Source organism: Stegostoma tigrinum, chromosome 9 (assembly GCF_030684315.1).
Source record: "Stegostoma tigrinum isolate sSteTig4 chromosome 9, sSteTig4.hap1, whole genome shotgun sequence".
NCBI lineage: Eukaryota > Metazoa > Chordata > Chondrichthyes > Orectolobiformes > Stegostomatidae > Stegostoma > Stegostoma tigrinum.
Genome location: NC_081362.1, coordinates 41,322,797 through 41,347,669, shown reverse-complemented (window position 1 = coordinate 41,347,669; position 24,873 = coordinate 41,322,797). Strand labels below are relative to the sequence as shown.

The window sequence follows — 24,873 nt, the reverse complement described above, 5'->3', positions numbered from 1 at the left end:
CACCAGGGACACTGGAAGTCTCTGATCTCCCACTTCCTGCAAGAGAAGCATGCCACCGCTCTAACTGCTGTCCGCGTAGACAGAATGAAAGTAGAGTTAAAGAGCCCTTACCTGTAATCTTGCTCAACCTCCCCACATCAAAATCTCTCAAAGGCCTCAGCACTTCCAATCTCACAGTTGCCCACTCTCTTAATGGCTGCTATCTTGTACACATTTAACTAACCAGTCACCTTTCCTCACAAAACCCCTTTTGCTTCAGTCCAAGAAGGAAGGAGAGTGGGAAACACCAATGTAACATGTCAGGTTAAACCACACCTTGACACCAGATTCTCCCTGACTTACTGTACAATCATGGTGACTGTGGCAATGTCTCCCAGAACTCTACTATGATGACTTTCAGCTGCTCTCTGATTCATTGCCTTTCCTCACCGTCTCAAGGAGGGTGTCCTGTGGAGGTCTCCTGTACAGTTGTGATGACTGTGGTGGTGTCTTCCAGAATTCTGTCATGATGACTCTCAGCTGCTCTCTGATTTGCTTCTTTGATCTTTTTACTTAAGTAAAGACATGTATCCCTAGAATCAGTCATGTAAATCTTTTCTGCAACTTCCTGAATGCTTCCACTTCCTTATGAAATTATCGTGTTCATAATTGGATGCATTGTTTCAATTGAAGCTGAGCCAGTATTTCATAAAGGTTCACTAAAACTTCTTAATTCTCTGGAGAACAAAGGCTACCAGATTGTACACATAATATACCTTTTTTGTGGTTTGGGAGTCAATGTAAAATATCAGTTAGAATAGGATAGTGAAATTTATTAACCTGGGAGAGAACTTTGTTAGATGCTTGGTTACAAAACATAGTTAAGGCAACAATTATCGAATTGTTATAAGAAAGGGTGCATAAACCTTTGAAAGACTTGGGAAAGAGAATAAGACATTATGATTAGCTGTAGATTTTTCTAAAGAATTCATTTGCTACACTTCTCTGCTCTTTTTCTCCTTTTCCTAATATATCTTTTCTTTTTGGCTTAGGAGCAGATTTCATTTGATTACATCATTGGGGCCATTTTACTATCTTAAAGCTATCAGGTGTTCACTGTATTTGATGCAAGTTGTCCTACTAGTAAAAGACTGGAACTGACATGGGGTGGTATGATTTCTTGAGCATTAAATATGCATGGTTAAGTATATTTTGAAGTATGCAAACTGCCAATGAAAATGTAAATGATAGTTGATGCAAGGCAGGATGGATGGTTTAATGTGTAATGAAAAGCACGCAGGAGAATAGTTGTTGTGCTGATAAAGTAATGTGAAAACTACTACAAAAAAAGTTTTCTATAACAAAGTTTTATGTTCTTGAAAGTAGGGTTTCAACTTTGGAGCACAATTTTAACCTCCAATACATCTATCAGTGTTTTCCAATAGCATAAGTTAATGGGTTTGTAATCTGTCATTTGCATTATGGTTGGTCATATCGCCACTCTATATGCTTGGTCTGCTATTGTTGGCATCAGTCACTGGTAAACAGTGTGAAGACTGATTTTTCTTATTTTACTGTAGTTTTGACAGTGATCTAAAATAGGAAAAGGACTGTTTCAAAACCAAGCACTGAAAGGAATTGTAGTGATTGTAACAAGGTCTGCCAGGTGGACCTTGAGTAGAAAAATCTTTGATTGGACCAGATTAACAGCTCCAATCAAGGACCCCTGGCCAACAGATATAAATAGGAGTGTCAGATATTCTGTTCACTTGAGAACTGACTCTGAGGAGGCTGGATCAGTGTCACTGTCCAACCACTTGCAACTACAGGGTAGCTTTATTTATGGAGGTACTTCAGTGGCTATGAGAGAAAAATGCACTCGAAGAAATTCATAGCAGTTGTCTTTGAGTTGGGGTAAGCATTTCTGGCATCATCCCATTGTTTGAGAAGCTTGACTCATTTGCTCAGGCTGTCAAAGACTGGATCCAGAATGTGTTATCTCTTGTGGCAAATGACATTAGAGTAGATGAAAAGCAATGAGTAATTCTCCTGACAGCTTATAGACCTGCAGTTTTTTTGATTGGTATTCAAGGGTTGATGGATTTAGCTGAGGATTATTATAACCCCCAAGCCTCCTTTAATTCTGAGATGCTATCTGTTTTACACAGCAATTTGAGGACCGGGGAATCAGTGTCTGGATTTTTGACAAGGTTAAGATGACTGGCAGAGAGAAGTAACTTTGGTTTAACCCTTTAATGAGACGCTAGGAGACTTGTTTGTTTTGTTTGATATATGGGATCAATGATGTAACCATGCAAAAGCACCTACCAGCAGATGGACTTCAGACAGGCAGAACTGGATTTGTCATTGGAAAATGTGGCAAGTGGAGCATGTGAGCTTAGGGTATTCCAATGGAAGTGGATGCCCTTACCAGCCCAACTGAGCTTGGGGAACCCCATCATGAGTGAAAGCAATTGCATAGGGACTGTCGGTCAGCCAAAGCAAAACTCCAAAACAAAGCCAAGCCTTGATCAAATGGTTAAAATTTTCTTGGGGATCTGGACTGGCAAGCCATTGACGTTGCTGTCTGTATGTGGACTCAAGACAGCAAAAGAGCCCCACTAGGCCTAAATTGAGTAAGAGATGTCATAAGCTGGTAACCAGGAGAGTGCCCACCCTGGAAAGTCCACCTATATATCTGGAATGGAATGAATTGGTTAGCAACATCCAAATCAGAACCAATCAAAATAAACATCTGGTTAAATAGTCACCCAGTTCTAATGACGGTTGATAACAACCTAGCCATTTCAATGATTGCATAACCAGTCTTTAACAAAATTTGCTCTGAATTCTAACCCTTATGTTTGCATAAGCTTCAGTACAGACATGGGGGCTGGGGCATCTTTAATCACCTAGACTGAGAACCTATACTGGCGAAACCAGACAGATTTAGGGTACAACTTCAGTCCAGTCCCTTTATGAGAAGCAGCTCTTTCAGTTACAACTCATTGTAGTAAAAGGCTCAGGCCCAAGCTTGATGTAGTGAAATTGGTTGAGAAGAATTCACCAAGATTGGCTTAACATTTTTCTATCAGAAAATCACTCCCTGAGTGAAGTCCTAATAGTGCATGTGTGTCTGTGTCAAAGTAGGGGGTAACGTGTGTTCCAGGCATCCCAAGTGATTTACTTGGGCTACAAAGTCAACAAGACCGGATTACACCCATTGGACAACAAAGTGCGGGTGATCAAAGGTGCCCTGGCTCCCACGTTTGTACCGCTGCATAGGTCTCTCCTTCAGTTGGTGAATTATTATGGAAAAGTCATACGTAAGCCGACCTCCATCCTACCACCATTACATCTGCTGTTGAAAAAGGATCAGCCTTGGAAATAGCCTCATAACCAAGATAGAGCCTTTAGAGAAATGAAGAAATGGCTATCGTCTAAGGTGTTGGTACACTATGTTCCCAAGCAAGATGTGGTGCTGACATGTGATGCCTCCCCAAACGGTGCCTGGGTAGTTTGTTCACTGGTGGTCTGGCAGAGAAGCATGCCTGGTTCGGTATGCTCCCCAGACTTTGGCTGATGCCAAACAAAGGTATGCCCTGATAGAGAAGGAAGGCTTTACGGTTATCTTTGCAAGAAAGTTCCATCAAAACCATTAGGGATATAAAGTTGCAATAGGAACAGATCACAACCCCCACTTAAAGGGGACAGTGCTGTGTTACCCATAGCTTCAGGATGAATTCTGTGGTGGGCTGCTACTCTTAATGTGTACAACTACAAGTTGGAACACTCTGGAAGGTCAAGTGGCAAGTGCAGATGTCTTGAGCCGCCTCCCACTAGACCTAGCAGTGGTTGTGGTCTATTTATTATATAAATTTGCACTTGTAATTGGTGGAACTTTGTGATTCTAAGTATGACCGCCAAACATTCCTTTTGTAATTGTGTATTTATGCTCTGCATTAGCCAAAGTCCTGGATGCATATGCTATTGGGCATTCCTCTTTGTTGGGCCACCTATTAGCTAATACCACCCTGATGCTGTATGAAGAGGTGTCACACTCAATACTAGATCTCACTTGGGAACATTACTGTGCTAACATCTGAGAGGATGATAGGTATTTCTTCACTTCCCTGAAAGTTATGGCTTGGCTATACGACTACGACTATTTTTAAGGTTGACTTTAAGAGTTGATGGAAAGGTGCCAGCATGGAAGCAAGGTTGCATATAAACTTTCCGTAATAGTTCATCAGCCCAAGGAAAGGCCTAAGCTCCAATACAGACATGGGAGCCAGGGCACCTTTGTTCACCCTCACTTTAACTTACAGTGGATGTAGCACACATAGGTCACTTTGGTCATTTGGAACACACATTTACCCCTTTGAAGGCATATACCCATGTGGGAGAAACATGTAAAGAACTATTTTTTCAAGTTCTCTATGTGCTCCTTATTAGTTATTACTGTTAATTGTGTTAACCTTGCCAAAAATCCTGATTCAGATTCCCCTGGTTCTCGAATTGCAGGGTTAAACTGATAGTCTCAGAATTAGCAGTGGGTTGGGGCTGTAATATTTCTCTGCTAAATGTTGACTCTTGAAAGGTTTTAGTATCTAGTACCTCAGGGAAAGGTAGGCTTCTAAGAACTGAAAATGTGAGAGCCCACAAACTATCAGAGAATTATTCGTTCCTTTTCATATGTCCCAATGTCATTTGTGTAGAAATAATAACATGTTCTTTCCTTGCACTGGTCCTAGTCTTCAAAGGCAGTATTAAATGAGTCAAGTTTCCCAAATAGTGACGTGATGTCAGAAGTGCTTACCCTAACTCAAAGACAACTGTTACGAGTGAATCTCTTCAGGGGTATGTTAGACCATAAGACATAGGAACAGAAATTTAGGCCATTCTGTTCTGAGTCTGTTCTGCCATTCAATCAAGGCTGATAAGTTTCTCAACCCCATTCTCCCGCTTTCTCCCCATAACCCTTGATGTCCTTGATAATCAAGAACCTATCTATCTCTGTCTTAAATATATTCAATGATTTTTCTCATCGCCATTGAAATAATTCCACAAAGGCTGGTATCCCGTCACCAAGCCACTCTTTATTTACATGTGCAATGTATGTGACATTGACCTAGCTTGCTCCTTGAGTGAGTGAGCAGATCTCCAGATATTCCTGTTTATCTCTTTGGCAGATCTGTTTCTATTTTTCATTGGCTTTTATTGCGATTCAAAACATTACTGGAACATAGTGTTACGATATTTCATTAGGGACTGACATTAAGAATCAACCTGCTCAGAGGTGTTATTACGCACTTCTTACCAGGTAGGACTTGAACGTGGGCCTACTTCACTTAGAAGTAGGGATACCACCATGCACTATAAGGGCCTCAGCAAAGATGAAACAACCACAGAATTTAGTTGCAAACAAGTCCCTCAAATAAAAATGTGATTTTAAATTTGTGGTTGGAAGCCTACAGAGTTGGTCAGTATGGGGAACATGCCTGTTTATATCTGTCAGCCAGGACTCCCTGATTGAACCAGGCTAACAGCTCCAGTCAGTGTACTCTCGTTCTGTGAGGCTCACCTGACTGACCTTGTTCCAGTCACCGTAGTCTTTATCTGCCAGGTAAGGCACCAGTCACCTGGATTAAATTACAACCAAGTGGTGACGTTCACACAGAAAGCTTGATGAATCATCACTTAATGATGGGTGAGGTTTGACAAGTTTATGCTTTGTCACTGGCAGATTAGATTCTTCATCATGGCTGCTTGTACACTTCTTTTTGCAAGGAGAATTGGAATTTGTATAGACCCTTTTACTGTCTTATGGAGTTCTAAAGCATTTTTACAACCGATTTGTAGTAATTTTGAAATGTAATGTAGGACATGTGACTGCCACCTTAAGCATAGAAATGTCCTACAATTAGCAGTCAGGTGATGCTTATTGGCTTGTATTTGCTTATCTGCCAATTTTTGAAAAATGAAACACATTTGACAAACATGCCATTATAATGACTACAGATTCAAAATTAATGTGTTACTGTATAATGACAATGGTAAATCACATCTCCTGACTTCCGTATTGCAATTTCTTGTATTAGTAGTTTATTTTTATCACCTGGCCAAATTGATGTTTTGCTTATTGAAACAAATTGGATTGCTGTTTGAAAAAGATGGCACAAACTCGATGGACTGAATGTTCTCCTGTACTCTTGTCTGCTTTTGTATGTTTTTGATAAATCTGAAGTTTGGAGGCAGGCCATGTTTGTTTGCTTGCTTGATTTAGCCCTTAGCAGATTAGGCTATGACAGTGTTGGAGTAACCTGCTTTTTGTAAAAGAGCAAAAAGTATCCTCCGTTCAACGATAATTTTTGTGTCATGGAAGTTAGAAGAATATATTCATGCCATGACAGTTTAATCACTTACAGAAGTGCTATTACTGCAGACTGTTTCCTGAAATGCATGATGCACTTGCATTATAAAATACAGGTGTAGCTGGCTACTCAACTGCTGCCTTGGTACAGGTGCGTGATAGTGAACTTTAACTGGCTTTTGTTCAATGTATCAAACACAATTATAGTATGTGATTTATAGTTTTCCTAAAATACTGTTATTTGTTTAAAAAAACACTTCAAATCTGTGCTCCTACTTGTAAAGTCAATGGCATGTGGAGTGGTGGCCTGAAGGCCTGTGACGATCAGTGTGTTGCAAAGATGGGTTCTAGGTCCACTGTTGTTTTGTTATATTCTCATCTAAGGTATTGATTATAAATAGAAGGCATGGATAGTAAGTTTGCAGGTGATACAAAAATAGGTGGTGCAGTGGACAGTGAAGCTTATCTCAGAGTATGAGATAATGATCAGTTGAGTCTGTTGGCTGAGAAGTGGCAAATGGAGTTTTATTTAGATAAATGCAAGGTACTGTATTTTGGTACAGCAATCTAGTGTGGGGCTTACACTGTTGTACAAGTTTAAAATTCCTTGAAAGTGGCATTGCAAGAGGACAAGGTGGTGAAGAAGTCGTTTGGTACGTTTGCCTTCATTAGTCAGAGCAATGAATATAGGAATTGGCACATTGTGTTACGTCTGTACAAAATGTAAGTGAGGCCACTTTTAGAATATTATACACAATTGACAACACCCTGTTGTGAGAAGGATATTATTAAACTATAAAGTGTTTTTAAAAAAAAATCTCTCCAATGATGTTGCTAGGACTGGAGGATTTGAGTTATAAGGAGAGACTGGATAGGCTGGGACATTTTTTTCCTGGAGCGTTAGAGGCTGGGGGGGTGACCATTACAGAGGTTTATAAAATCATTGGGCGGGGTGGGGTGGGGGGGGGGGGAGTGGGGGCGGCAAAGATAAGGTGACTAGCCAACATCTTTTTCTAAGGGTAGGCGAGTCCAAAGTTAAAGGGCAGTATTTAGGTGAGGTGGGGAAGATTTAAAGGGACCTGAGGAGCATCTTTCTCACAGAGGGTAGTGTGCATATGGAATGAGCTACCAGAGAAAGTGGTAGAGATGGTACAATTACAACATTTTAAAAGACATTTGGACAGGTACATGAGTAGGAACAGTTTAGAGGGATATAGGCCAAATGCAGGTAAATGGGACTAGTTAAGTTTGGGATACCTGTTGGCATGAATGAGTTGGAATGCTGTATGATTCTATGACTCTATGGTATGCCAAATTAATTAAAAACTGAAATCAAAAATGCTTAACAGAGGCTATCTATGTAAGTAGTAATGCTACTGACAGTACCTGTTAACATTTTTAACTAAATTACTATTTTTCCCAGTCTAGTAGAAAACAAGATGAGTCACTCGTGTTCAGTAAGTGTCCCATTTCTTTATGAGAACCGAGGACTGGTGCTGGATATGATTCTCCGCTCTTTGTTAGGAGTAGCCCAGCCTAAGACTATCAACTGGGAAAGTGTAGCTAGACTCATACCGGGAGTCACAGCCAAGCAGGTACTGTAAGTTACTGTTTTGCATTTTGTGGCTTTCTACTTTTCCAGTGAGCACTAAAGAATAATACATTGATATGTATCAAATTAACAAACCCAATTGATTGTTGTTGGAATTATTATTTGTTTCTGTCAAGCCAGAAAGCCTGTAAGATTGCTTTGTAGCAATACCTTGAAACCAATCTGACTTATGTTAAAAGTCATTTTTCTTTGGCTTCCTGGCATAATTTTAATTTGGGTCACATGTAACAATGAAAATTTCTGATTGTTGTTTTCTAATAATTTAATATTGGTTTTTTGACAATCGACTAATAAGACACAATGCTTTATTTTTCACTCCTAAGATCTTTAGTCTGAAAGATGTAATTTTAAATAACACCAGTGCTTCACCGGAGGCTTACTAATGATGTTACCTAGAATGGTGACGAAACGTCTGAAAACGAATGTTCCAGCTCAGCGAGCAAACTTACATCCAGAACCTCAACCTGAGCTACAAATCTTCTCAAAACTCGCTAGTAATTTAAATAGTTATGCAAAATTAATTAAAAGCTAATTTCCAAATGGCAACTGGTCTTCAAATGGGAAATAGCAATAGATTACCATAAAAGGGAAAAGGTGTATTTGCAGAATGCTTTTCTTGCTTTCAGTGTTCCTTGAAATATTTTTCATTTGACGTTCTAATGATTTTGATTACAATAGTACTTTAGAATTTCCATCATTTTGGAAACATTCTGCAAACATCTGGAGTACTGCATTCAGTTTTGGTCTCTGCATCTCAGGAAATATGTGTTTATCTTGGATGAAGTACAGAAAAGTTCAGTATGGATGATAAGGGGGCTTAAGGAGTGTTATGAATGCAACTTGCACTCCTTTGAAGGTGATCTAATGCAGGTGGTTAAAATATTAAAATTATTTGATGAGAGATATAGAGAAATTACTTACTCTGGTGAAGGCATCCTGACAATAGAGGATATAATTTTAAATATTTGAACCAGACCATTTACAGGTAAAATCTAGGAGCGCCTTTGCACACAACTTAATATAAATCTGGAAGACTCCACCCAAAAAACTATAGATATTAAGATGAATGAAACTTCCAAGACACACACAATTTTGTTAACCGAAAGAATGGCAAGGTTATGTATAAAGTATTCAAGAGTCTAATAGAAAAGCAAATCACACTTGAGGAGCTGAAATAAATATTCCCGTTTTATGTGTTTTTATGACTGGCATTACAAGTCTAGTCTTGTGAATCATGACTGGTTGCTGGAATTTATCAAATATGTTTCTTGAATGCCCAGATAAAGTTGTGTTTACAACCTGCACCGGTTATATATTTTTTTCGGAGAAGTATAGATATATAGGAGGTGGACGATGACATGATAGTTGTTTGATTTTGAGATGATGCTTATAAACTATTTGACGAGTATTCCTTACAAACTGAGGCCAGTTGAGCTCTCATTGTCATAATTCGCAGTTGTCTGTAGTATTTTACACTGTAGCATAATCTCGAAAAAGGGGCCGTAGCTTCAGAATAAGAAATCATTAATCTTAAATTGAAATGAGGAATTTCTTCTGGGGTTGTGAATCCTTGGAATTTTCTGTGTCAGAGCTGTGGAAGGTAGCTGAATGAACTTATACAGGATACAGGATTGCAAATAGATCTTTAAACTGAGTTAAGGCCAAGATTAGGTTGTCATGGTTGGTCTGAATGTTGGGGCAAATGTTGAGGTTCCTGTCTCTATCTACCTTTTTTTTTTAAAAAGACGTTTTTGTTAGTATTTTGAAAGTTGACTGCATCCTTGTGTCGAAGGATTTTTTACTCTTGTGAAAATTGTGTGTACCATTTAAAGTTCAGAACTTACTTTCATAGCCCCGAAGGGATGTTCTTGGAGCTACGATATTTTGTTTCCTAAGTGTCTGGTAACCCCAGTATCCTAGGGTTGACATTTCAAAAAATATAATATTGGTGATTTATATGGGTGAAAAGGAAGAATCTGATCTCTGTACCAGTTCTTAATTAAATTTCAACTCAAAGTTGATATTTAATCATCTTACATTTGCATACACTTATTTTAGCTTGCCTATATTGCTAATTCTAATGATGATAGTTCTGCGGTTTCAGGGAAATAATGCTTGGCAGGGACTAGACCCTTATGCCTTGATTTGTTTTCAAGAGTGTAGAATGTGAGTTGCCAGTAGTAGTAAACATTTTCTTGTGAAGAGATGTTTCCATTAATGGGTAAATCTCAAACTAGGGGACATAGTTACAGAATAAGGGGATGATCATTTAAAACTGGGTTCCAAATGAATTTCTTCTGTTAGAGGATAGGGAATGCCTGGAACTTTTTACCCTAAAAAAGTTGTGGAGACTAGATCACTGGAGGTATTTAAGGAGGAAGGAAATAGATTTTTGAAATATTGGGGAGTTGATAGCTACGAGGAACTGGCATGAAATAGAAGTTGAGGCCTGAGACTGATCTGTCGTGATTTTTATAGGCTGGTGGGGCAGTCTTGAGAGATCTACTACTTGTGTTGTTATGAAAACAAGCAAAGTTCTTTTTGGCAGCTTGCATCTGGATGGTGTGGAAGTCAGGAGTGGAGAACAGAAAGAGGAACAGCTTGTTTTTATATGTTATAAGTAGGCAATTTTATTTTTAAGCCATTTATTCCAAACTGTGACACATTTTTGGACACTAAGGGCACAAAGGATTTGGGGGTGGGGAAGTGAAGTTACATTAGATTATCAACAATTATACTAAAGGGTAAAGCAGGACTAGACCCTTAAGTCTTGATTGTTTTCAAGAGTGTAGAATGTGAGTTGCCAGTAGTAGTAAACATTCTCTTGTGAAGAGATGTTTCCATTAATGGGTAAATCTCAAACTAGGGGACATAGTTACAGAATAAGGGGATGATCATTTAAAACTGCGTTCCAAATGAATTTCTTCTGTTAGAGGATAGGCAGTGTAACTTCCCACTGCTTTTGGTCTTGGAGAAGAATTACATAGCCACATGGGTTACAATACTTCGAGGTGCTTCACCATTTTCCTTTCTAGAGAAACCAGTAATGGACCATGAATGACTTGACAGGCACATTTCCATGAATGGATGAATAAATAAAATAATTGTAAAATCAAGGTATCACTTGTCCAATGTTTATGTTAGGAATGGAATTACAAGAAGGGAGTGTATACAGTTCTTTCCCGCTCTTTTGGTTTTGATTAACAGACATTGACTTGGGAAAACACATACTCAACTCAAATAAGCTAGTCTTAATATTTCAGAACTTGAAGTGGAGTTTGTGACATGCTGACTGAGGTCAATGAATTAAATATTTTTTCTTTTCCTTAGTTGTCTTGAATAAGCAAAGGCCTGAGGTAAATTTCTTGTTGCCCACCATGTATTCATATGAAGCGACCTGTTTTTTTTGAGATAGTAAGAACTGCCACTGCTGGAATCTGAGATAACATAGTGTGGAGCTGGAGGAACACAGCAGGCCAGGCAGCATCAGAGGATCAGGAAAACCGACGTAATGTCAGCATTCCTGTTTGTCTGATGCTGCCTGGCCTGCTATATTTTACTGAAATTTCTGTAGCCAATTTTTTGCGTTTAGATGTCAGGAGAAAAAAAAATGGTTTTAGTTTAGCTTTTCCCATGAGTATGCTCGTGTTATGAACATATTTTGTTAATTCAGCTCCAAAGTAATCATCTAGCAACACTTCATTTATTTGTTCAGTGAGCACACTGAAATCTGCTACATGCTATATTATTCCCTTAGTTTTGAAAATGCTTCTTTACTTGTTACAATTTTTTTTAATCATCAACAGCCCTTGCCAAATTCCTTCGTCAAAACATTTAAAGCAAGGCCCAAAAATAGACTGTTTGCAATTCAGACAGATGTAATGATGTGTGTGCAAATTTCATTGAAGAGATCACAAATCCAAACAACAGCAGCGCACTGAAAAGTTTGGATGCAAATTTACACTATTCTGAACTACATAAGTAAAGGACATGTGATTTATACACTTGCTTTTAAATTGGAGGCACAGTTTTTTTTTGTGATTTAAGGTTCTAGGAGAAGGTTTTGGAGAACTGAGGCAAAAACACCCAAAAAATCCAATGCAACTCAAATTTCCTTCAGTTTTTGTGTTAAAACATTCTGCCGTGTTTTGGATGGAAATTGACTGGTTCTTCCAAACCTTAGTACTTTCTAAAAGTAAACTGAACAGATAAGAATCAAATAAAAATAAGAAATTCTGGGAAAACACAGCATGTTTACTGACATCTGATGAGAGAAAACCTGATTTAATGTTTCATGTCTGTGACCTTTCAGAATTCCAATTTTTCCTACACAGATGCTGCCAATTCTACTATGTATTTCCAACATTGTTTTTATTTTAGACTTCCACCATCCCTAATATTTTTGTTTTCGTAGGTAAGAAACCAAGATTCATTACGGAACACGCATATCATCTGGAAAACTCAATTGAATACACCCCATTTAAAGGAATTAAATTGCATTACAGACCTCTTTAATTGTGAGGGAAGTAGAGGAGGAAATGTATAGACATCAAAGAAATAAGTAGGAATAATTAAAAATAATTAGATTTTAATTAAACCATTGACTAATTGAGGAAGGAATGAAAGTAGTAAAAAGGAAAACCTATAATGTTCGTGCTTTTAATGTATTATTACATGCTTACATAGGTAGTGACATTGCTAGATCGGTATAGAGTGACAGAGTAAATCAACTAGATCATGAAATGTGTAAGCACTGTTGAATTAATTTTATGCATTAATGAATGCGTACCAGATTGCAGTCAGGCAGAATTTATGAAAGCATCTGGTCATGATGAAGTTAGATGAAAGAAAAAAACTTTAATATTAAGGACTGCAAGATATTGGAAAGGAAATTGCAAAGATTCAGCTGAAAAAGGTACACCTAAAAAGGAGTAAGTTTAATGTTACTGTAATAAATAGTGTCCTAACCTCTGAGCCAGGAGGCCTAGGATCGAGTCCCGCTTACTCCAGAAGTGTGTCATAATACCTCTGAAACAGGCTGACTGGAAAATAGCTTTAGGAATAATGAAAAATAGAAAATGTTAATGGGGTAAATGAGGAACCAAACTCAAAAGAAACCTAGTTAAGTTTTATTGTACAAATATACCAGTCAGCATTGCCATAAATAAGATGGGACCTCTGAGGAGAGGGCAGGGAGTGGGCAGTAGATGAAAATTGTTGAGTTTACTTCAGTGAGGGTACTTTATGGCACAGAGGCAGGCAATTTAGCCCACTAAGTCAGTGCCAGCTTCCCAGAGCAGTCCAATTAATTACCTACCTGGGCTCTATCCGCATAACCATGCAAAATTATTTCTTTGTTAGCAATTTCCTTTTGAAGTTATTGATCATCTGCTTTGCAGCAATTTCCAGGTTATCACTACTTCCTGTGTGAACAATTTCTTCCTTGCATCTTTCCTGCATCTCTTGTCCAAAGTTTAAAGTATGTGTCTCCTAGCCTTGCACTTCCAGCTTATAGGAACAGTTTTCCCTTGTCTACCATATCCAAGCTGTTAACTCTCACCTCCATCCCCGTTGCTACGTGGAGAATAAATCCAGCTTCTGCAACTTAGACTTTTAGTTAAAGTTCCTTGTTCTTTTAATTTTTCCTGTCACTCTTTTCAAGAATCCATAGATCCTTCCTAAAATGTGGTGACTACAACTGGAATCAATAATCTTGTTGTGGCCAAAGCAGACTTGTTAAAAGTTCAACATAACTTTCCTGCTTTTGTAGTCAAAACCTCTTTTAAAAACCCTACAATCCCATATGCCCTTAACCATTTTCTCAAAATATCCTGCCCCCTCACATTACACAAGTTCCTCTGTCCCTGCACATTCTCTAGAACTGTGCATTGAGTCTATATTGCTTCTACTTATCCCTTCTACCAAGTGCATGACCTGTTTATCTGTGTTAAGTTCCGTTTCCCACTTGTCTTCCAATTCTGCAGGCCTGAGTCCTGTTACAGTTATTTTAATCATCCTATTGGTTGCCATACCTCCAAGTTTGATATTATCAGGTCTGAGCACTTATTTTTGTGGAACACTTCAATCCATCCCAGTGTGATAGACAATCTGTTTCATGAACCACAGTTTTGTTAAGTCTTTTGTGTGGTATTTTGTAAATATTTTCTTAAAATCCATGTAGAAAGCATCCAATCTTCTGCACTTACCTGTATCCAGAGAAGATTTGAAAAACATGGCAAGTATTCTACTATTTCCACCTGAATGTTCTTTAGAAATCTGGGATGTAAAGCATCTGCATATATCCCCTTTCAACATAGTCAACCTTTCCAGTTCAGGAACTTCTGTTTTTGTACAACCTGCCTCTCATTTCTTAGGATATTCATTACTTCTGCTGTCGTGGTTTCTATCAATGAGTTGACTGCTTTATCATCTTCAGTAAAGTCAATTCAAACTGCTCATTAACAATTCAACCTCATCCTTTTTACCCGAGTATATATCTACCCTGTTTGTCCCCAATTTAATCCACCTCTTACTATCCATTTACATGCCAGTAGAAGATTTTAAGGTTTCTTTTTATTTCTGTTGGTTTATTTTCTAATCAGTATATTTTAGCATGTTGTGACACAATCCCAGGGCAAATTTAACTTTGAACCCAGACTTTCTGTCCTCTAGGTAGAGGCATTACTACTATATTCAAGACCCTCATGTTTATTATAATTCTATTCTCGTATTCTATTTTTACCAGTCTTATTTTCCTCTTCACTGCCTTCTCAATAAATTGTATTTGACTGTTTGTTTTTATTTTGCTGGGGAGTTTGCCTGATATGAATCATTCACCCTTCTATTTCCTATTTCCTATCTCCTTCGTCATCAAAGAATTCTGGCTTTGGTTCGCGTTTGGTTTTTGCCTTTGAATGTGCCTAACCTATACCTGAAATTTCATCTCCTCAAAATTCATCTATTGTTCTGTTCCAGTTTGCTGGTCAGTGTTTGTTTGTTCTGTTTTATCTTGATGAGTTTGTCTACAGACACTTGGTCAATTTCAGTACTCAACACCAGATCCAGCAATTTCTCTTTTGAAGTTGGACAGAGAACATGTGGACTCAGAAAGCCTGAACACATTCCTCCTCCTTACCTTTCACTGTAATGCTCTCAATTGATATTTTGGTGACTTATATCTCCCAATAAAATTACACAATATTTATTATACATCTGTGATTACACTGCAGATCTGCTTCCCTATCTCTCTCACTGATGACTTACATGAAGCTTCTAGTTTTGTGGTCGTTCTTTTCCTGGTTCCGGGCACTAAGCAAATGAATTCTGTCTTTGCCACCTGAAATGTATTCCCACTTTCCAATACAATTTCTTCTCGAATCATTTTCTGCACCCAATTCGCTTTCTTCCTTTCCCCACCTTTTTATGAACTCTTTGTATTCTTGTATATAAAGCATCAATTCTGTACCATTTTTCAGCCCTGTTACTATTTTTTTTTGCCATTGCATCATTTTCTGACAAAATTTTTAATGCTTTTAAGTACCTGCCCATTCACCACACTGTGTATTTGCCTACATGTCAATATCTAAGGGGTTTGGTCAGCTGGTCTGCAGTGCAGAGTGATGCCAACAGCATGCGTTAAATTTCTACACTGGCTGAGGTTACCATGAAAGACACTCTCTATTTCAACCTATCCCCTCACATTGGCATAGTGACTCCTAGGTTAAACCATAACTAGTCATCTTTGTCTAATGAGACAGCAGCCCAATGGTCCAGTAGGAGTATGGTGACTTTAAACATTTAAAATTATCTAGTAAGTGTTTTGCATGAAGGAGGTAATGCTTGAATTATTTAAAAGTAGAGTAATGTATTAAATGAAGTACTTAAGTTGAGATGAGAGGAGCAATGTTTTGAAACAGATTTTGAAATTACAAGTGAAGGGATAGAATAGATTTAAAAATGTTTCCAGTGTTGAGAGATCTAAAATGAGGGGATGCAGATATAAAATTAAAAGTAGTAAACATAGGGCAAGATAAACATTTTCAAGCCAGTTTTCTGATGGTCCAGAAAGTTGACATTAATGAATAAAATAACACTGCCAGCTTTTAAGATTGGCAGGTAGTTAAGGTAAAGGTGAAAATTGAAAGTGTGTCCAAGCAGGCTTAGAATTAGTCGGTTATTAGTACAGAATAAGACAAAAGACATATTTTAGTGAAGATTTTCATTCTCCACTCAGGGCATTCTCAGGGATATGAATTCAAGGAGAAAACTAGTGCCTGTGCTGCATGAGAGAGTGCTGATTGGTTAGTGGACTGTGGTCATTAGTGGCTTTGCCATGGAGAATGCAGTAATTAATGATCATTGACAGCTAACTGCCAAGTTTTGTTTACATTTTAAACCAGGCAGGTTGAATCTGATTGGTCAGGGCACTGATCAGGCTGTCACCTATTTTGTTGCATTGCAGCAGGTATGGTGCATCTACACATTCTTTCCGTCTGTAATGAAGAGGAACCTATGTGTTAACATATGGAGCTTCCAGTGCATACAAGAGTGCCATAGTGCAAGTCCAATTGACAATTTGAAGTTTTTTCAGGCTAATTCTTTGTACGGAGGGAGGAGGGTGACTTCTTCAGGGAAGGCATCCTTAGAGGCTTCGCAGTGGGGTTAAAATTGTTTCAAAGATAGTAGGAACTGCAGATGCTGGAGAATCTGAGGTAACAAGGTGTGGGATTGGATGAACACGGCAGACCAAGCAGCATCACAGGAGCAGGAAAGCTGATGATTTGGGCCTAAGGGGTCTAGGCCCAAAATGTCAGCTTTCCTGCTCCTATGATGCTGCCTTGCCTGCTGTGTTCATCCAGCTTTACACCTTGTTATCTCAGATTCTCCAGCATCTGCAGTTCCTACTATTTCTAATTCTTTGTACAGTCAGGATTATCTAAAGCAGTAATATGGTAGTTGAACTTTTGTGCCTGCAGGTGTGAAATGGGGTATATGGGCTGTAAGTCACAAAGTCTGACTGATTGCAGTAAAATGCTGTTTGATACAGTTATTCACAACAAACAAGATACTGACCAAATCCAAGCAACCAATGCTTGCAAAACTTGCAGCAGTGTCAAACATTAGATGTGATTCTCACATGTACATCGCTTGCTAAATAATCCTGAGTAAGCAAATAATGCTGACAACCAAGGATTTTCCAGTCAGGCTAGTACTGTGCTACAGTCGTGTGTACTGGGAACCCCGTGTGTTGCTATAAGGGTCTTGTTCTATGTAGCCAGAAAGAACACGTACACACTGTGCCTGTTTTAACTCGACAACATAGGTCATATTCATTTGCTGGTTCAATTCTCAAGCCAGTATCCTGACCAGAGGAACAGTTACCAGAGTAAACCTGCGTTACTTAATGAAATTTAATTCTTAAATTTAAACAAAGCCTGGTGATTAACTGTCATTAGTACAATCAGTACATTCGCCACAGCAGTGCCTCTACCAGAGCCCACTTGCCAATCAATCTGCACTTGCCTCTCATGCAGTATAAATACTGTTTTTGCTCTTGAATTGGTATTCTTGTAAATTGTCTTGATGAGTGCAAGACAAAAGGATTTACAATTCGTCATTTTTATTTCAAGCAGTAGTCTGCATTAGTATTGTTATTCATATGGTTGTTCAAGTAGCTAGTTTGTTATTGCAATTTCTCTTCAGTTATCAAATTTTAAAATTTATTGGGTATTTTTGAGCATAGAAATTGTGATTAGAAGGGACTTGAATGTTACGGCTTATTATTAAGGCTGAGCTTTAAATTATTTGCAGTGTGCCAAGAGATTTGAAGAAATGAGAAACAATGGAACCATGCCCCATATTTGTGATGAAAACAAGTGTGAAGGCAGCCCATCTAAAACACTAGCAACATATATTAAATCAACGTTACTGGACCATGACGATGATGAAAAATCTAGATTATCTGTGGTGCAGAATTGCATTTCCACCTCAGGTCAGTTACGTTTGCTCAAATGTTTAAATCTTTATGACATAATATATATTTTATATCAAATGATACTTAAAATGTATCGTACCAAGTCCAAAGAACTACACAGGTTCTACAAGTTGAAACTGAAGCTGTATTGTTGCATGTGGCTTGCTGAGTAATGCTCAACACACTGTTTTAAGTCACATAAAATTGCACAGTGCAAAGGGAATCTGTTTGGCTCATAATCCTTGCAGATTTTTGAGAGCTGTACAGTTAGTCGCATTATCTTGCTCTTAAGACTGTAAGACATTGAGGCAGAATTAGGGCATTTGGCCCATTGAATCTACAGTAACATTCATGGCTGATATGTTTCTCAATGCCATTCTCCTGCTTTCTACCTGTAACCTATCTATTGTTGTCCTGAGTACACACAATGGCCTTGCCTCCACAGCCTTCTGTGCCAATGCATTCCACAGATGCGCCATCCTCCGGCTGAAGAAATTCCTCCTCCTCTTGGTTCTAAAGGGTTGTCTCTTCACTCTGTGACTGTGCCTGTGGGTCCTAGTCTTCTCTTATCATGGAAACCTCTTCTCCACATCCATTCTATGCAGGCCTCCTAGAATTCTCAAAATTACAATGAGATTCTCCCGTCATCCTTCTAAACTACACCAAATACAGACCTTAACTGCTTCTTCTATGACAAACCCTTTATTTCCATGATTAATCTTGTGAACACCTCTGGACCCCTCCAAAGCCAGCACATCCTTCCTTAGGTACAGGGCCTAAGGCTGCTAACGATATTCCAAACATGATCTGACCAGAGTCTTATATAGCCCCATTTCCCTTATAGATTTCTCTTTGCCAAGTATATATCCGGTTCTTTTTCGGAAGTTACTTCAAAGATATTTTCTAGTGCTCTTTCATCTAGTGCATTCCATATTCTAACAACCTGTTGTATTGAAAAAGAATTCTCATTTCTCTTTTTTAGATTTTTGCCAACTTTCTTAAACTTACAGCTTCAAGTTGTGTTCACTTGTTCACCAGTCTTCCTCTATCTACCCAATGAAAATCCTACACCATTTTGAACATCCCAATTGAATATCTGCTTAGCGTTTCTATTTCAACACATTTGATTTTGGTGTTATTCATTACCTGACAACATAGTAGTAGTTACTGATGCATTAATTTTGAAGACTTGTAACCCTTTCAGTGCTGCTTCCAAGATGACTTGGCAGATGCTCAGGCAACTGAATTACATGTAAACTAGTGACGTTTTAATTTACATTTTCAGAGGACTGTCTGAATAATATAACACACTTGTGTTCTGTCTAGTGAAAGGCAATATCTATTATATAAAAGAAATTGTTACACCATTATGGAAAACTCGTTACCATATAAAAACAGAAATAATATTCTAAAATGTTAACAAAAACAGAAGTAAGAAGTAAGCATCTAGTACAGAGATACTTGGCGATCGCCTCCTTGTTACGCTAAATTATCCTTCAATTTGAACACTTGCACCCCTATAATTCCTGCATTTTGTTTTGTTAGTACAACTGTAGTGAATCTAAGCCCACATCTGCCAATGCACACCATCACTGATCCTGCCCTATTTTGTGGCAGTAGAGCCATTGAAGTGGCCAAAGGAGCTGCATGAGTTTAGAAGCTTGTCGTAATAGCCACTTGCTACTCTGAAGGAAAGACGTGTGACAAGGGTTCACCTTTAGAGTTTTTTAATGCAGCCTACTCTGAATACACTTCAGCTGTTAGGTAATCCCCTCAGAACTTTCATTGCCCCAGTACCTGTCATTTATTAGATTGTAATATAGGCAATCAAACCTTTAAGACTTTGCAGAAAGTTTATTACGTTTTTCTTTAAGAAGCAGCAGTTCCGATGTGGTAATTAGATGATAAAATGTATACGATCCGTGATACTTGAGGATGGCTCACTGATAAGTACAGGTCCAAAATGGGTTGTTTGTTACAGTGTATATCAGTCTCATTGAAGTTGTGACAGTGGTATCCTGCTTTCTAGCTAAAGTGTTAGAGAACTCTTCCGTCTGAAAATAGATCCTTGACCATGGTTGCTCCTTACAAGGATTGCTCACTGACCCTGAACACTTATTGCCATATTCTGTTGCTAGGGCTGGCAGTTTATGCTGCCTCAATCATTCATGTGAATCCTTCTACCCAATGGACACTGGACAACGACACTTGCGTGGGAACTCCAACACCTTTATTTCACTTTTCACAGTACCTACGCCAGATACATGTCCATGGAGAAGGCCTGGAAGTCAAAGTATTCTCTTCACCCCCAATGGAATTTAAGGACTTGTAAATTGTTTGGAAATTCTGATGGAAACAGGTCCATCCTAAATACCAATGCTACGTTCCATGGAGCTGTAGTAGGGGGGAAAGTAATCTTTCTTCCCACCTCCCAGGTGAAACTCAGGATTTGTATCTAAACTTTGCTCACTTAGTCATCTTGTATGAATCTGTGATTACAGACAAATTGTTAGTGTTGAGCACAGTAATTGATGAATTGAAAGGGCACGTGGATGGCTTGAATTAGGTTTTGTGGCTCAAATGTTAACTAAAAAAAAAAACGATAAAACTGATTGAATAATACTTTTTGATCAGTGCAATATAGATTGGCTGTCTTGACTCTGGAATGACTAGTTTTAATACTGTTCATTATTCAAGGACGACCTGCAGTATCTTCAGGAAGAAATTGTGCTCTAAACGAAAATGGTTCAACTGATAAAGATGAAGACAAACTAGATGAAAGCCAAGGGTGGGTAATAACAATATTTATCTATTTCTGAAAAAGGGCTATAATCAGACCATGATAACAAAGTGTGAAGCTGGATGAACATAGCAGGCCAAGCAGCATCTCAGGAGCACAAAAGCTGACGTTACGGGCCTAGACCCTTCTTCAGAGAGGGGGATGGGGAGAGGGTTCTGGAATAAATAGGGAGAGCGGGGGAGGCGGACCGAAGATGGAGAGGAGAGTATAGGTGGGGAGGGGATAGGTCAGTCCAGGGAAGACGGACAGGTCAAGGAGGTGGTATGAGGTTAGTAGGTAGGAAATGGAGGTGCGGCTTGAGGTGGGAGGAAGGGATGGGTGAGAGGAAGAACAGGTTAGGGAGGTGGAGACAAGCTGGGCTGGTTTTGGGATGTAGTGGGGGAAGGGGAGATTTTGAAGCTTGTGAAGTCCACATTGATGTGCTTTTGTGCTTGTGAGATGCTGCTTGGCCTGCTGTGTTCATCCAGCTTCACACTTTGTTATCTTAGATTCTCCAGCATCTGCAATTCCCATTATCTGTAATCAGACCATATCATGTTATCCTGATGAGTACTTGTTTTAAGAAGTTCTTTACTGGAACTTAAAAAGGCATATTTTGAACTAAATGGATAGATTTAGATGAGCCAGATCCAGGTTGTGGTAAGTAAACATTTGTGAACATGTAAACTGTTACAGTGATTCGACAACCAAGATTAATCATCATACAACATTTTGAAAGCCTTAAAGTTAAGACACTTTGTAATTCCATGATTAAAGTAATTGCTCAGTGCCTTCCTTTTAATCAAGCAAGACATCTTATGGCATTTTACAGGACAAATTGGTAGAGAAATTAGTAGCGATAACTGAGATGGGTAGAAATTTTGGGAGAAACATAATGCTGTAAAGATGTTCATGAAGAGAATCTTAATCTAGAATTCTAGACGATATTGTTAAGACAAACTTGTTTTCTTCTAAAGTGTGAAGATTGTGGGCTTTGACATTCAGCTGCCGAATGTCTACTCTGTCCCTGGAACTATGGTGTGGAGGGATTTTGCAAGTGGACGTTAAAATTGCTAATGCTGGGAGACTGGGAGCAAATGGTGAATGACCTGACATGAGTGAGCTTTGGGATAGGTTACAAACTCAAGACTCCTAAATTAGTTTAGAGTTTTTATTACATAAGGCTGAGGAGGTTGGCAAAGAGAATGATGTAGAAATAAGATACATGTTAGTTTTTGTGTTCACAGTGCAAACAATAGGCATAAGGTTGACATGAGTGATTCATTCACTTGGGTATTGTCTGTGATGCCTTGTATTACAAGGAATCCAACATTCTGAAAGCTTTGTATTTGTGCAGGTGGTCCCTCCTTTCCATAAGGAAGATAGTAAATTTATTACCATTTCCAAATATGATGTCATTTATTTTAATACATATGTGTGCTGTTTTGGACATAAAGAAAAATTAACACAAAAGCTTCATTCTATGGTTATCTTTAATGTCATGGTTCAGACTTTGTCGTGTTTCAGCAATTGTTCAGGTTATCTTACAGCAAATGGTGCAGCGATAATGTCCTCTTTTGTGAGGCAGATGATACAGACTGTCTGTCTTATCTAGGAGATATGATGGGAGCTATAAATGTGGGACTTGAGGCAAGGGTGGTGCAGACAAAACTGCTCTTCCTCATGAACACAGCCGTGTTTTTCAAACTCAAAAGATGCATTCAATTTTATCAACTTACAACTTAAGTGACAGGCACAACTGAAGAATTGAAAGCAAGCACATTAAGATCCCAGAAAATGCCTTCATGGTGGACTGCCTATAAAGTTATCATCTTTGCTCCTGGAGTTTCATGAAATTATGGAGGTAGGACTTGTGTCTAGTTGAGCTGAGGAAAATGCAATTGACTGCACTCCTGGTGTCTGTCCCCAATGGGAATCTGAGGATAGGGATTGGAATGGGACCATTTAGATCTGACACATTGGATGAGTGCAAAGAGGACTTCTCTGGTTTCTAACAGTCTTTTAATTGAATGTTTAGTAACTGATTTTTACATGTTTATCTGTTTTCACACTCTTGTATTTTTGGACATAAAGAAAAATTAACACAAAAGCTTCATACTATGATTATCTTTAATGTCAGTTGCTGAAACACAACAAAGTCTGAACCATGACATTAAAGTTAACCATAGTATGAAGCTTTTGTGTTAATTTTTCTTCGTCCAAAACACCTTGTATTTTCCATCACATCAGCATGTTAACATCTTCTAACAAAAATAAAACATAGGATAAATGCAGGATTATTAAAAATTGATCTTTTAACAAGTAAGCCAAGGCACACTAATGAGTTAACATGCCTTTTTGTTTTGACTTTTCAGAATGAGGTTCAGAAGCAACTTAAGATATAGCAGTAATTGGTTTAATTTGTAATTTTTCCTTCTTTATCACACTTGCCACCACTGTCATAAATATAATTACACAAATCTAACTTTTGTGTTTTGTCCCCAGCATTTTACAAAATAATCTTGGAAAAACTGCCAAGTAAATTTTAAGTTTGCAGAAAAAGATCCAGTAGTTTGCTAGCTAAATGATGCTGATGCATCTAGAAAATTATATATTGTGCATGCTCAGTCTTCAGGATCATGCTTGACATTATACCCGTGCTATGAGAAGAACTATTAATCATTGATCAGTCCCTTTGGAGCATCAGAATCTTCAAGTAATACCTTTAATGAAACGGACAAAATGCATATATAGAAATAATGTTACAAATAATTTAAGATACAGCATCTTTTCCATACCAGTGTTTTCATAAACTCAATTCTACCATGTTTAATTACTCAAAGGTAAAACCTCAGCGTATGTTTCAGTGAATTCAAAAGCTACCAAAATATTGAAGTATAAATGAATGTTATGTCAAAAGGACATATGTTGAGGTTTACCTGTGATAGCTTGACAACATTCTAGTTCTCATCAGAGCATCACTTACATGTGACTCCATGGCTTTTATTTTTGTCAACTGAGTAAGTGCATGTCATGGAGCCTTGAATCCCATGTTTAAAATTTAAAGCCATGTTCCTACACATTTGAATGCTATTTTAGCTGTATAAACATCAGATCTCATTGGTCATGTGTCTATGTGCCAATAATGTTAAAATAATGATCTCTAATGCTTCAGGGTTATGGTGTTTAAACAAGATAATCTACCTAATTGTTTAAAAAAAACATAAATGTAGCTGATTTTCTTGGGCTTCAACCATCAGATTGTCAGGCCTACCAGCTTAATGTACACTGTAGCTACAATATGAACATCTTCCTGGCCACCACCAACCCGCCCCCACCTACCTCAGCCTAATTGTTAGTTATACGACCATGAGTCATAGGAGCAGAATTAGGCCATCCGGCCCATGCTCTGCCATTCAACCATGGCTGATATGTTTCTCACCTCCATTCTCCTGCCTTCTCCCTGTACTACTTGATCCCCTTATCAATCAAGCACTTGTCTACCTCTTCCTTAAATACACTCAATGACTTGATCTCCACAACTTTCAATGGCAATGAATTCCACAGATTAACCACCCTCTGGCTGAAGGAATTAGAGGACATCTCATTTCTAAAGAAAGGTCCCTTCACTCTGAGGCTGTGCCCTCAAGCCTGAGTCCATCCTGCTAGTGGAAAGATCTTCTCCACATTCACTATATCCAGGCCTCTCTGTATTCTGTAAGTTTTATAGTCAGATCCATCCTCCTCTTTCTAAACTCCATGGAGTATGGAGCGAATGTCCTTAACTGCTTCTCACGTGACAAGCCCTTTATGCCTAGGATCATTCTTGTAAGCCTTGTCTGGATCCCTTCCAAGGCCAGCGCATCTCTTCCAACATTTTTTTCTAGATGTAGAGCACTAAACTGCACACAGCATTCCAAATGTGATCTGACCAGAGCCTTATACAGCCTGAGCAGTATGTCTCTGCTTTAGTGTCCCATCCTGTTGAAATGAATGCTAACTTTGCATTTGCTTTCCTAACTGCCACTGAACCATGCTAATCTTAAGAGAATCCTGAACTAAGAATCTTTAGTCCCTTTGTGTTTCAGATTTCCAAAGCTTTTCCTTTCTACCAAAGTGCATAACCTCATACTTTCCCACATTGTATTGCATCTGCC

At 38.5% G+C, this 24,873-nt stretch overlaps 1 protein-coding gene across 7 annotated transcripts in view; it reads left to right on the top strand.

Annotated features, from left to right (window-relative positions):
• The window catches only part of sanbr (SANT and BTB domain regulator of CSR), a 147,987-nt gene that overhangs the window by 8,940 nt on the left and 114,174 nt on the right, over window positions 1-24,873 (top strand). For 4 of the 7 annotated variants that reach the window (XM_048536884.1, XM_048536885.1, XM_048536882.1 and 1 more), the window contains exons 2-3: window positions 17,775-17,955; window positions 20,635-20,725. In XM_048536884.1, coding sequence (XP_048392841.1) covers window positions 17,796-17,955; window positions 20,635-20,725 — 251 coding nt within the window. In that variant the 5' untranslated portion in view covers window positions 17,775-17,795. Of the gene's footprint in view, window positions 1-7,780; window positions 7,948-17,774; window positions 17,956-20,634; window positions 20,726-24,873 lie in introns of all 7 variants that reach the window. The other 3 variants (XM_048536888.1, XM_048536881.1, XM_048536887.2) reach the window with 1 other exon arrangement.